The sequence below is a fragment of the Sphaeramia orbicularis genome, chromosome 7 (assembly GCF_902148855.1).
Source record: "Sphaeramia orbicularis chromosome 7, fSphaOr1.1, whole genome shotgun sequence".
Taxonomy (NCBI): Eukaryota; Metazoa; Chordata; class Actinopteri; order Kurtiformes; family Apogonidae; genus Sphaeramia; species Sphaeramia orbicularis.
In genome coordinates, this window is record NC_043963.1 from 33,220,664 (window position 1) to 33,234,351 (window position 13,688).

A 13,688-nucleotide genomic window follows, 5' to 3' on the forward strand; every position below is an offset into this window, starting at 1 on the left:
ACACAACACGACCGATACACTTATAACTGCTGCATGTGGGGCTTTGGGCAAGAGACTGGGATTTTCTGTTAGTGGTGACATGTTTTCCTTCACTGGTATCCAAGACAGAGGTCAAGCTGCAGTAAACTGCTTATTAAATATGAAAGAGGTTTACAGCTGAGTTGAGTAGAGCCAGGACAAAAACTAGTCGAGGCTCAAGCCTTGGCATGCAATCTTCAACCTCCCTGACTGCACATATTTTATATAGAAATAAAAATGCATGCACATGCAAGAATGCAAGCACAGATGTATTAACGTCCACACTGACTATTAATATAAGGCCATGGCTAACCCGGTCACATAATCTCTAAATGATGTACTCAGCACTTCACTCAATAAATTATTAAGTTGTTCAGTGTGAACATCCACTACTTGTGCAAGGCTACATGTGTCTTCATAACCATAACATCATACTATGCAGAGTTATAACTACAGATGCTATCAAGTAACAACAGGATAATTGTTTTTCTGTTTCTAGCGCTATGTAGAGGAGGGCGGGTGCTGGCAACTTCCGACAGGGACGGTGCCAACACAAATAAACCTTTATGCCCTAACACTGCAACATTCCACATCACTGTCCACTTTCACATTCTCTATAAGATCATTTGTTGTCAATGCTGTTAAAAGATTAACCTGAGGCCATAGGAGCATTAAAATGTATGTGCAGCCTTATGGTCACAGTCCTTTGGGTAAGATGTGCTCATACACAATGCTTGGAGTGTATGCATGTATGAACCCTTTTGAGTACATGTAGCATGAAGCTTTTAAAGGTAAAGACCCAGTTAAAAACTAGATGTGATTTTACATACTTTGGTAAGACATGCTTTCATATACAGTACTGTGCATAAGTCCTAGGCCAACATTAGGTTTGTTGGTTTGCATATGCATTTGTCAGTCTCTGTATTAAGATACAATCTGGATATATGGGAAGTATGTACAGCAACAAAAACAAACGTTTCAGGGAAAAAAAAACAGCTTCTAAAAACCAAAGTGGTCGTATTTAATGAGACCTTCATTTGCACTTAAGATGTCGCTTTTGTTCAGACAATATGAAATTTATTACATTTATTTTCTGATGTTTTACACCAGGCTTCATTCAACACCTCAGTTGTTTCTAACTGTTTGTACTGCTTCTTATCATGGGGTTAGAGGTCACACTAAATACTGACTTTAACCTTTAGAATCCATTCAGTTCAGTTTGATTGTGTGTCTTTTAAAGCTGTGAATGTATTTCTTGTATTTTCTTATTGTATCTGAAGAAAAGATAATGAGAAATAAATATAGATGTTTATTTCTACCCTGACAAAAAAATTTAGAAGTGGTCTACACAGTACTGTAACTCATCATCCTACACAAAGGTTACAACTGCTGACACTATCAAGTAACAACAATTAGTTTTCTCCTTTTACAAATTTTATGCAGTGAATTCAGTCAGGCGAAGCTCCCATCTATGAATAATTAGTATATTTCTTAGGATACTATATGGGGAAGCAAAAGCTGATGATAATGTTACTGTTAAGTAGCATTATGGACAATTTAAAGTTATAAATGACTGTTTTCTGGCTTATAAGAACTAAAGAAAAAAAAATACATTTCAGCAAACTATGTTCCAGACAACAGAAACACATGCACAATTTATAAATTACATAAAATTACAATTGCATTTTGTTTTTTTTGTTGAATGAGTAAAATCTCCAAAGAAATTCTCGTGATTTTGCAATTTGCATTTTTCACAGAGCAAAACCTTGATCAACTGAATTAATTCTACATATTGCCCAGATGTTATTCTGCTTAAAACAAATTAATTTACCATAATAATGTGACTGCAGCATTTTAAAGCTTAATATGTCATAGGCATGTAGTTTATTCCTTTAGCAGTTGGTGGACACATGCTTTCTGTGATTTTAATTATTTTGACAGAGATGGAAAAAAGCTAACAATGTATTAAAGCATACATTTTATTGACTCAGAATGAAAAGTACACAATTTCTAAGAAACACTGTTAAAAACCAAACTGGTGACGCTTTGTCCAAAAGTATGCTGACTGTATCTACCAAAATGGACACTGGACATACGGTATGTATAGTGTATCAATGCCTGCGTTTCCATAAAATGTCAAGCAAATTTATTCTGACTGGTCTCTGAACACACCAGAACATCTAGTTCTTTCTGTCACTTCCCTCCAGTTCCTCCTCTTCTTCTCTAAGTGTGTGAAGCAGACCAGAAAAGCCTCAGGGAACAGTATCAAGTTGCTCGACCTGTCTCTGAATCAGATTGTCCTCCTCGAGACGTTTTACGCCCACTTGTAGATTTCTATTGATTTTTGTATGCGATCACACTGTCTCTAAATTGCACATTCTGTCTGAACACACTAGGCAACATCAAAGTGGCTTCTTCATGGATGTTTGATCCATTTTTGGTGAGGTTCAAAGCATAAAAATCTGCTTACACAGAAGAATAACACATAAATGAGATGAATTTGGCTTTCCAAGCTTTTCTCAGATGACAGTGTCTCTAGTGGTGGTGGCTCACTCTACACTGTTGACTCTTACATGGAACAGGCACATGTATCTCCAGGATCCAGGATCTGGGTCCCAGGGTCCAGTCCCTCCCGAAGGTCCTATCACACATGTACCTGCTGCCACTGTTTCCCATTAGTGGAAATGAGCCCAAGGATTCCCTAACAGACTACTGTGTTCTAGGTGTGCATTCAGATATTTACAGTTATGGGAGAACAGAAACAATACTGGCTGAAGGTGTGTTTAAGGACCCATGATGCATTGCCAAATGGTAGCAAGAGATAACGTAGGGACTGTGCATAAAGAACAGGGTGTCAGTGGGCATGTGTTGAATAGCCTTGTTTCCACTGGGCTTCCAGAGCTGAGGGGAGTGGGGGTGGGGGCCAGAGTTTTACCTGTGGGAACACTTCAAACATCCAGAATCAGCCCCGGCTCATGTCGTCAAAAGTGTCACATGACTCCGGTCAAAAAGTGATTTTTTTACAATAGATTTTCCCCATACACTTCTGTAAGTCGACCTCAAAAACGTACCCACTAATCAGTTTTATTCAGAATGAATTCATTCTTTCTCGGGGCATTTTATTCAGCTCTAATAAGAACCAGTAATTGTCCAATCCAGGTTTTTGTCCTCAAGGGCTCTCCATGTACCAAAGTCAAACAATCTGTCATTAGAGCTGCTTTTAACAAAGTTGTCCAGACCCGCTGTACCTCCAGGGCGGTTGGGAAATGTGGACTAAAAATGACCAGTCACTTTGAATCAAGGGAATATTACCAGCCAAATATTTGCAGAATACCACATGTTCTCAACATTTTTATAATCTGAGACAGTTCACATTTATTTTTCTCAATGTCACCCACTGCAACCAATGATCTGTAAAGGCTGCTCTGATCTGAATGTAGGGAGCAGCGAAATTTTTGATGGGTAAGAGTTTGCATGAGGTTGGAAATTAAACACTTTTTCTCAACATACATGATGTGTGGTAGGATCATGTGACAAAAGATGTGAACATAAGACTTGAAAAAAAAAAAAAAGATTCTGTGCATGTCAGTTGAATGCATATATTAATGCATAATGTCTAAATACATAGATACTATATGTGCAAACATCACAGTGGCAAGAGTTTCTTGACCCATAAAGACCCAGTGCTACTTTCGTTAATGTTTCTCTCTATTTTACCTTTCCTAAGATATTTATCACCATATATAATAATATTATCCTCTGAATTTTATATTTTTTCCAGTGAAAACCATCTATTCTCCTATGTTTGATTCACTGATTATGAAGATGTTCATAAAAGCTCAGAGTAAAGTCAAAGGTTATTATATCAAAACAGAAAAAAATGAAGAAAAAGTGACTTTTCCAGCCATAATCCCAGTGTGTCCATCCACTCTCATTGATCCAACTCCTTGGGTTTTACTGGTGAATTAATGTTGTAGAAGATGACAGTGTTTCCACGGTAACTACAGCGCCTCTGAACATCCAAATGGGTCATATCTGATGACCATGAAAAGATGACAAACTGCATTTTACACCAATCATTTACATGTATTGATAGGATAAGTGGATCAGCCATTTAGATCAGTAGATGCTTTTGGTGGACAGTGGATTTTTGGGTCTTTATGGGTTAAATGATTTATTACCATTTATCACCATTTACTATAATATAATCGTCTGTATTTTGCATTTTTTCAGTGAAAATCCGGTATTTTCCAAGGCTTCATTTACTGATTATGTAGATGTTCATGAAAGCTCAGATTAAAGTTTAGGGTTATTATATCAGAAACAGAGCGAACTAAAGAAAAGGTGACTTTTTCAGCAAAGATATCAATAACTGAATGTAAAAACGAGTGTGTCCATCCACTGTCATTGATCCAACTCCATGGGTTTTACTATTGAATCAATGTTGTAGAAGATAACCTTGTTTCCACATTCACTATGGAGCCTCTGAACATCCAAATAGATCATATCTGATGACTATGAAAAGATGACAAACGGCATTTTACACCAATTATTTACATGTATTAATAAGATTAATAGATCAGAAGTTATTAAACATTTTAGATGAGTAGATGATTTTGGTCGCCAGTGACTGTTTGGGTCTTTATGGGTTAATGCGTACATGATCATATTTCTTAAAAGTACAGTGTACACGATGTTAATTCCAATTACATCCTGAGTCCTTTGTTGAGTATTATCTGTCTATGTTTTTGTGTTACGGCTTTATGAGGCTGCAAAAAGTTAAGTAAAATCAAAATGTTTCTAAAGCATTCTTTATCTACAAAAGGCAGATATGACAGTATCTCTGAAAATAATCAGTGATAAAACATCAAAGAACTCATTATGGAATGATTTTGTGTTTCAGCATTTTTATCAGAAGATACCGATTGTTTTTCTCAGTAGTTTCTTTACTTTCTTTTTTATATTAGGTGTTGGATAATGAATATTAACTGACATAATTTCTGACTCAAAAAATGGCTTTTCTTTCCTTTTTTCTGTCTAAATGCCATCTACATACAGATTTGCATTTATTTTTTTCCAAAGCACATCCTTATATTTAGTGTGATGGTATACAGTGGTGAGGCTGAGAGGCTTGTTGGAAGGAAGCCATTAAAAAGCAGCCACATTGGAGGAGAAAGGGAGAGACAGAGACTGAAGAGAGTGACAGAGACTGAAGACTTCTATTATCAGCGGGGCTTCTTCTAAATGGAACTATCTAGCAGCCTTGTCCCCTCTCCACTCACTGCTGTTCAGCCTTGAGGCATGAGTGAGAAGGGAGGATGAAGCGGGTGGGAGACAGGGGGGAGAGTGGGGAGTGCTGGCAGTTCCAATAGGGATGATACCAGACACACATAAACACATGGGAGGCACTGCATTAGTTACAAATAGGTACCTTTATGACTTAACATTGAAATCGACTGCTATATTCCACAGCTCTATCCACTTTCACATTCTCTGTAAGATCATTTGTTGTTATGGCTGTTAAATGATTAACCTGAGGCAATGAAAGCATAAACTGTATGTGCACCCTCATGGTCACAGTCTGTTGGATAAGATGTGCTTATATACAGTGTTCAGTGTGTACGCATGTATGATTGCCTTTATCCTCAACCTTTTAAGGGCGAAGACCCTGTGGGCTTTCCTTTACAGAAGAAAATGACCTGAGAATAACCCCCTTTCTTCCTCTCTATCACTTCTCTCCCTGTCTCCTCCCATTTCATTTCATGGCCTGTCAGAAGAGCACCACAATTACATAGCAGGACAGGGGAGAGACAGCTCAGTCCTCAGAGACAGGACCATATTTAACTGTGCTTTAAAGCCCTCAGAAAGGACCCCGTACTGGGCCCACTCAATACTGTTTGCTTGTCAAAAAGTTTTTCTAACAATTCAGCCAATAGTAACACTTAGCAAAACACACAACAGCGGTGTGCCCATACAGGAAACAGTGACACATTCATCCACAAGTCCAAGTGAATGTTTGGGCCAAATTTGAAGAAATTTTGTCAGACATTCCTAACTTATCATATTCACAAGAATAGAACAGAGGATGGATCCATCCTGCTGGATGGATGATCCAAAACCATAATGTCTCCAGTCATGGCTGCCAATGACATAAATAGTTATGAGGGCAAATGAAAATTAGTATTCAATGTCTAAAACCCAGCTCTCTTAAATGGTAGGTCATGACCCAAAAATGGGTCATGGACTCGCTCCAAGTGAGTTGTGGGGAAAAAAACAACAACTTTTTACTGCCTTTTACTGCTTTAAATGTAATCTGATGTCAGACTTTTACTCAGACAGACATGCATCAAAGATATGCAGTACATGACTTTTGCTCTGGTAAAGCAGATCAGCATCTTTCATGCAGAGAGATTTCAGTTTTAGTTTACTTTGTCATTTATAGGCAAAATACAGTGTGAATATGATCCAGATAAACATACAAATATAAACATACAAATATCAAAAATAAAAAGGAACTAATATTCAAGTCTGTTTTGTGTGCCAACTCATATGTGCCTTTGCAATATTCTAGTGATATGCACTGAATGCACTGATAAAAATATGTGTATTAAAACAAAATCCTCACACTGATACTGAACACGAACCAATGTAATGTGAAAATAGGCTCATAACTATTTTTCAAAAATGTTTTCTTGGTTTGGCGTATCTGAAAGACCAACTTGATGACCATGTAAAAACAAGAACCCTGAGGCTGGACCAGTACAGAACCACTGATCTAAATTGTTTTAATTCCAAGTGGATTTCTTTTAACTGACATTTACACAAAAATACAACTTTTATCCAAAGAGGTTGTAAGACATTAGTTAACTGCTCTTAGTTGCTTACATTGCACCGATACACATGGTTTCAGATTAATGAGCAAGGCATAATAGGAAACTGAGCTTAACCAACCTCATGATACAACCTCCTGCAACACAACTCTATAATAATGTGACGTGTGTATTTGAGGGTTTTATACACTACCTTTCTCTCTGGCCAGTTGTATTTGGCAAATATGGCGTCATATGTGTCCACTGCCCCATCTGTCACCAGCATAATGGCCTGGCTACACACACTGCCCCTTCCAGTCTCATTGAACTGCAGAGAGAGGCATAAAGAAACCAAAGGATGGACAGACAGGAGTTACTGCAGGTGAAAAGTGACAAAATGAAGCTTTCCATCGATCAAAATGGAAACTGACACAGTTAAAATCAAATGTTGTTTGAATCATTAACAAATATTACATGTACAGGTCATGATGTTGATTCTCATAAGTGAATTTAATGATTCTTATAACTAGGCTTGTCAGAATTTCTACATATTTAATTTACATATTCAATTATTTGATCAGTTAGTTTACATAACTGTAATAATCTATAGTATTTCACCTATGTAAAACAGCCAAGGGAATTAATAGAAATATTTTCTTTTCTTTTTTTTTTTATTTCCACATTGTTTTCCACTGTCTAGCACATTTTCAATTACATCAACTTGTTGCATCCTGTTATTCCTCATTTATTTTACTTTTTGTACCTTGGTCTGTTCCATATTTTAATAATGGGCTATGTATATTTAACTTATATCATATCTGCCACATTAACTTTTAAAAAAAAAAAAAAAAAATATTGTTTTTCCACAGTGCATGGTTTATTTTGATTTTGCACCTTGGTGGAATATTTCCATAATGGGCTTTGTATATTTAAGTCACATCATATCAGCCATGTTCAGTTTTTAACAAAAGGACGAGCGAAAATATAATTAATTTTCCACTACATGTTCCTGAGTTCTATGCCAATCAATGCTCTTCTTCTTCTTCTTCTTCTTCTTCTTCTTCTCCTTCTTCTGTATAAGTGGCCCGTGCATAATTAAACTATTCTTAGACTTACACTACAGTTGTGGCATCAAGACAAAAGAATAGACGATCATTTTGTTAATTGCAATTATATGTATGACATTCATGACAGCCCTAGTTACACTTAAATAATTATGCAGTAACATGCAGTAAAGATAATAGCATAGAGTAATAATAACATGCATTGTCTGTTACATGCACACACATGCACCCAAGCTGTAAGTCCATCTACTGTGCAAGTGTATAACTACGTCTACACTACCGAGAGCAGTTATTAACCACAACAGAGACTCAGTGCATACACACACATATATACGTGGTTGAATTATAAGTGCATGAGTGTGTGTGTGCCTGTGTTTGATTAATTTCTGATTCAAAATGAGGAATGTCAAACAAGTAACCTGAGTCATCAAGTGCCTTGTTTACTTGGTTTTTGCATGTTTTTGTTGATTTAGTCATTAATTACAGCACACTAATTAATTTTGTGCATGAGACGGTGTATTCATGTGGGTGATCATACATTAGCGCATTACTTACGTCGCTGAGAAGATTGAAGGCTTCAGTCAGAGCGACGTCTAACATTCCAATGCCTTGAGCAAACAGCTTGTCGAGGTGCTCCCGGAAATGCTGGCGAAATAAATTTTAAGAACAGAATCATCAGGACAAGAGTATAGAAGAGCTGCAAAAAACAGGTACTGATACGTACTGAAAAAACAATGTTATTCAAGTCTATGGAGAAGAAAAAGAATGTAACAAAAGAAGAAAAGATATGGGAAAAAATGAAAGAGTTAAAATTTGTTTTCCGCACAATGCAAAAACCACAATACTTCACTCCATCAGCTGTTCCATCATTCTAGTGTGATTGCATCAATGGTCTAATAGGCTCTTTAACTTTTAACTCAGACCTGGGCCACTGTTGGCAACAAATTGCCACATTATCGTTAAGGGAAATGTCACACACAGACAGAAGGAATGAAATGTTCAATTTTTTCCTCCAACACCTTTTATTTGACAAATCTCTGTGTGTGTTCCAGCGTGTTCACATGTGCTTGGGTCTGTTCACGGGGGTGATTACAAAGGGTACATTACCTCTGGCAATTAATGATGAGTTTAATGTTGTCAGCAACCTAACATCTCATGTGCATGTCTCATTATTTGCAAGAGTCTGGAAGCAAAACACACAAACACTCACACAGACTGTGGAAACAGAGTCCATTATCCTCATCTATTTTTAGCCGTTTGGTTGTTGGCATTTGCAACATTTCCTGATTATTCTGGCTTTGTCTAAATACTTACAAAAGCCATTTCCTTAGAACTTATGCATGTTTGAAACAAAACGAGCTTTGACACAGGTATGATGTTACATGGATAAGTTGTATGATAAGTAATACGACTCTTTTCATGTACCCTCTGAGCTAGATGCATAATGCCCAAAAAGATGACACACTGTGCAAAGTAAATAAAAAACAGAATGCACTGATTTGCTAATCTCCTTCCTCCCTATCTTTTGAATCTACTTTATCTTCACTAGAGTTGCAGGGGGTGCTGGAGCCTAACCCAGCTACCTATGGGCAAAGGCGGGGTACACCCTGGACGAATTGCCAGTTCATCACAGGGCTGACATATTAATTCACACTTATGGGCAATTTTAGCTTGACCGATTAACTTTGGGTGGTAGAAAGAAGAGAGCAGAGGATCCACACAAACACAGGAGAACTTACAAACTCCACACAGAAAGGTTCCTGGTTGGAATTGAACCTAGGACCCAGGACCGTATCGCCCGATTTGCTAATCTCATAAGGGTCAAAACATGGTATTCAAAATCTCTCTGATGGGACATTTTGACAGATTAGTGTTACTAAATGACCCACATTTGTACTTTTAAATTCATTTTTGCTTTAGTTGGACCATAAGAGATTATCCAAAACAAGGAGCTACTTTATATTGAAACAAATGTTGGAATGGTAATCAATTAAAGTTTGCTTACTGTGTTTTCACCCATAAAATGTTATTTATAATAGAACATAGAAAACATATCAAATGTTTTAAATGAGAAAATGTACTATTGTAAGAGGAGAAAATAGGTAATTTTGTACTTGATGGCAGCAACATGTCAAAAACTTGGGGCAGGGGTAACAAATGGTGGGAAAAGTAAGTGATACTAAAAAAAAATAGCTATTAGAAACATTTAGCAACTAATCAGGTTCATTAGCAACAATTCAGCAACACCATTAAGTATAAAAATGTATCTTAGAGAGTGAAGTTTCACCAATATGCAAATGACTGCATCTACCAATTCTGACACATTTTCAGAATAATATCAATGCTGGTTTTTAATTTTACACAGTCCCAACTTTTTTTGGAATTGGGGTTGTACATTTTCAGAATAACCCCACCTACATTGCCATTCTCCGCCCCTTCATCTTTATTCCTTGTACTCGAGTCTCCTCAAGTCTTTTTCACTTTCTGATGGGTTTCTCATGGTGCATAGCAGGGGGCAAGAACACTGCATGCCATATCAGAGCATGCATGCATAGGAGCGAAGACAGAAACAGGCTTAGATACCTGCCAGTTACTAGTTGACATGTGCACAGAACAACCTCAAGTCTAACTAGATCCACTTTGGATAAAATTTTAACCCTTAAAGATCCAGTACTACTTTTGTAGCAGTTCCCAAATGAATTTTTCTGTGGTCAACCTTTCTTAAGTTATTTATCACCAATTATTCCAATAATATTAACCTGTATATTTGTCATTTTTCACTGTAAATCATGTATTTTCCTATATTTAATTTACTATATTTAATTTAGATATTCATGAAAACTCAGAATTAATTCAAAGGTTATTATATCAAAACAGACAAAAATGAAGAAAAGGCAACTTTTTCAGTAAATATATCAATAACTGAATGTAAAAACAAGCATCTAAATCCACTGTCATTTGTCAAACTGGTGAATCAATGTTGTAGAAGATGACGGTGTTTCCACGTTCACTACGGAGCCTCTGAACATCCAAATGGGTCATATCTGATGACCATGAAAAGATGACAAACTGTGTTTTACACCAATTATTCACATGTATTGATAAAATTAGTGGATCAACAAGTATTAGACATTCTAGATCAGTAGATGCCTTTGGTTGCCAGTGGAGGTTTGGGTCTTTATGAGTTAAAAATATTAACTAGTCAAACAAAAGGTTCTACCCTGGAGCACATCAACCTTTTTATATATTTACCTTTTGTATGATTGTGTGTGAGTGTGCGAATTAAGATCAAAGTGATATGTCTCAGCACAGCGGGCTATGTTCAGTTCCTGGCACAGCAGTCGGCTGAAGTGTCAGACCCAGAACGTGTATGTGCATGTGTCTGCTGTTGTGTGCATGTGTCTACAGTTGTGTGCATGTGTCTACAGTTGTGTGCATGTGTCTGCTGTTGTGTGCATGTGTCTGCTGTTGTGTGCATGTATCTGCTGTTGTGTGCATGTGTCTGCTGTTGTGTGCATGTATCTACTGTTGTGTGCATGTGTCTACAGTTGTGTGCATGTGTCTGCTGTTGTGTGCATGTGTCTACAGTTGTGTGCATGTATCTGTCGTTGTGTGCATGTGTCTACAGTCGTGTGCATGTGTCTGCTGTTGTGTGCATGTGTCTGCCATTGTGTGCATGTATCTGCTGTTGTGTGCATGTGTCTGCCGTTGTGTGCATGTGTCTACAGTTGTGTGCATGTATCTGCCGTTGTGTGCATGTGTCTGCTGTTGTGTGCATGTGTCTGCCGTTGTGTGCATGTGTCTGCCGTTGTGTGCATGTGTCTACAGTTGTGTGCATGTATCTGCCGTTGTGTGCATGTGTCTACAGTTGTGTGTATGTATCTGCCATTGTGTGCATGTGTCTACAGTTGTGTGTATGTATCTGCCATTGTGTGCATGTGTCTACAGTTGTGTGCATGTGTCTGCTGTTGTGTGCATGTATCTGCCGTTGTGTGCATGTGTCTACAGTTGTGTGCATGTGTCTACAGTTGTGTGCATGTATCTGCCATTGTGTGCATGTGTCTGCTGTTGTACATACGTGTGTGACTGTGTGCGTGCATGCTACCCTAAACGTGCCCAACCTTTTGTACTGCACGACAAGGCTCTATAAAGTACATTGGACATGAAGCTCTTTATGCTGTAGACACCTTTTGTATTTAAGAATGATCACAGGAGTCAGCTTAATGAGGCCTGGCCACACGGAAATTATACTTAATGAACATCATTTTCTACTGTATGCAGTTTTTTCTACTGTGGATTTTCCAAAAATTTATTTATTTTACTGTTGTAGCTGTCTCAGTAATGTAAAGCTCCTTTTTCATTTACAGGGCGTAAGAGTCAGGAATGTAACTAGTTAACAAAAAGCTTACTGGCACAATTATGAATATTTAAAGAAATTAAAGGACATTAATAATATTTGACTAAAACTGCTGTGCATATGACATTTGTAAAAACCCAGAGGACAGATTTCATATTGGCAATTATGATTAGATAAATGACTACTCCTGGTGCAGTAATCACATAATTTTATGTTAAAACTGCACAGTCCAATGCAAGCTTGACAACAGGTGTTTATGACCTAGTTTCAGTTTGTGTCTAACAGGTTTTTTGGAAAAGACAGATTGGTTTGTTTAAGTCTCCAGCGTGACAGTCACTTCCTGCCCCCAGCTGAAGTAAAAGACATTAGCCTTATCTAATAGTGCAGACTGCCTTCTCCACTTGGCTGACTGACTCACAGTACATTAAACTACCATCTGGAATTAAATACATAATACTAATCCATATGCATTAGTGTACACTCACTTAGAAATAAACAGAAACTAACTTAAATCCCAACTGGCAGAAACACAGATACGTTCACTCACATTTTTAAGCAGTACTTGCATGTGGTGCATGGAAAATAGTTGCTCCAAAGTTGGGCTAAGGTGAGGAATTCAGTGATTAACTATTCAAGACCTAGAACAATTTTTGTGTAGACTTCCAAATTAATTTTGCTCTATGTCTAACTTTTTGGTGATTTATCACTACTTATTACTTACTGCATTTTCTAGTGAAAATCAGGTATTTTCCTACATTTAATTTAGTCACCATGTAGATGTTTGTTAAACATTTAAAGTTATTATATCACAACAGACAAAACTGAAGCATAAGTGGCTTTTTCAGCAAAATATATCAACTGCACGTAAAAGCAAGCATCTATATCCACTGTCATTTGTCAAACTCCATGGTTTTATTGGTGAATCAATGTTGCTGAAGATCATTGTTTCCATATTCACTACGGAGCCTCTGAACGTCCAAATGGTTCATATCTGATGCTGGTGAAAAGCTGAGAAACTGTATTTACCTGAATTATTTAAATGTATTGACCGTGGGTGAAAAGTTACTGAACATTTTAGATCAGTAGATGCTTTCAGTCGCTGGAGGCTGTTTAGGTCTTTGAGGGTTGGTGTTTTATTTCTGGACTTTCAGTGAGCACCTGGAGATGAAGTCTACATACAATAATCCAGACTACATGAAAACACCACAGCAAGAACAGGTTTATCACATCATCATTGTGAGTCGTATTCCAGAGTGGGTTGGCCTGCCCTGTCCACCAGGAGGCTGGGAGACTGGTACACCTTTATTTACAAGGCCGTACTTGGACTATTGCCTTCCTATATCTGTAGTTTAATAACAAGAAGAAGTGTTGATTCTTAATGTCTGTGATCAAATGAGCATTTGTTCCTGTTTGTGCCATTTGCCCATACAGAGCGGGGTA

General features: G+C 37.4%; 1 protein-coding gene across 2 annotated transcripts in view; it reads right to left on the bottom strand.

The window, feature by feature from the left end:
• Positions 1-13,688, bottom strand: part of cacna2d3a (calcium channel, voltage-dependent, alpha 2/delta subunit 3a) — a 149,889-nt gene that overhangs the window by 57,612 nt on the left and 78,589 nt on the right. For both annotated transcript variants that reach the window (XM_030138599.1, XM_030138598.1), the window contains exons 9-10: positions 8,447-8,536; positions 7,042-7,155 (exon numbers count right to left, since the gene is read on the bottom strand). In XM_030138599.1, coding sequence (XP_029994459.1) covers positions 7,042-7,155; positions 8,447-8,536 — 204 coding nt within the window. The remainder of the gene's footprint in view (positions 1-7,041; positions 7,156-8,446; positions 8,537-13,688) is intronic.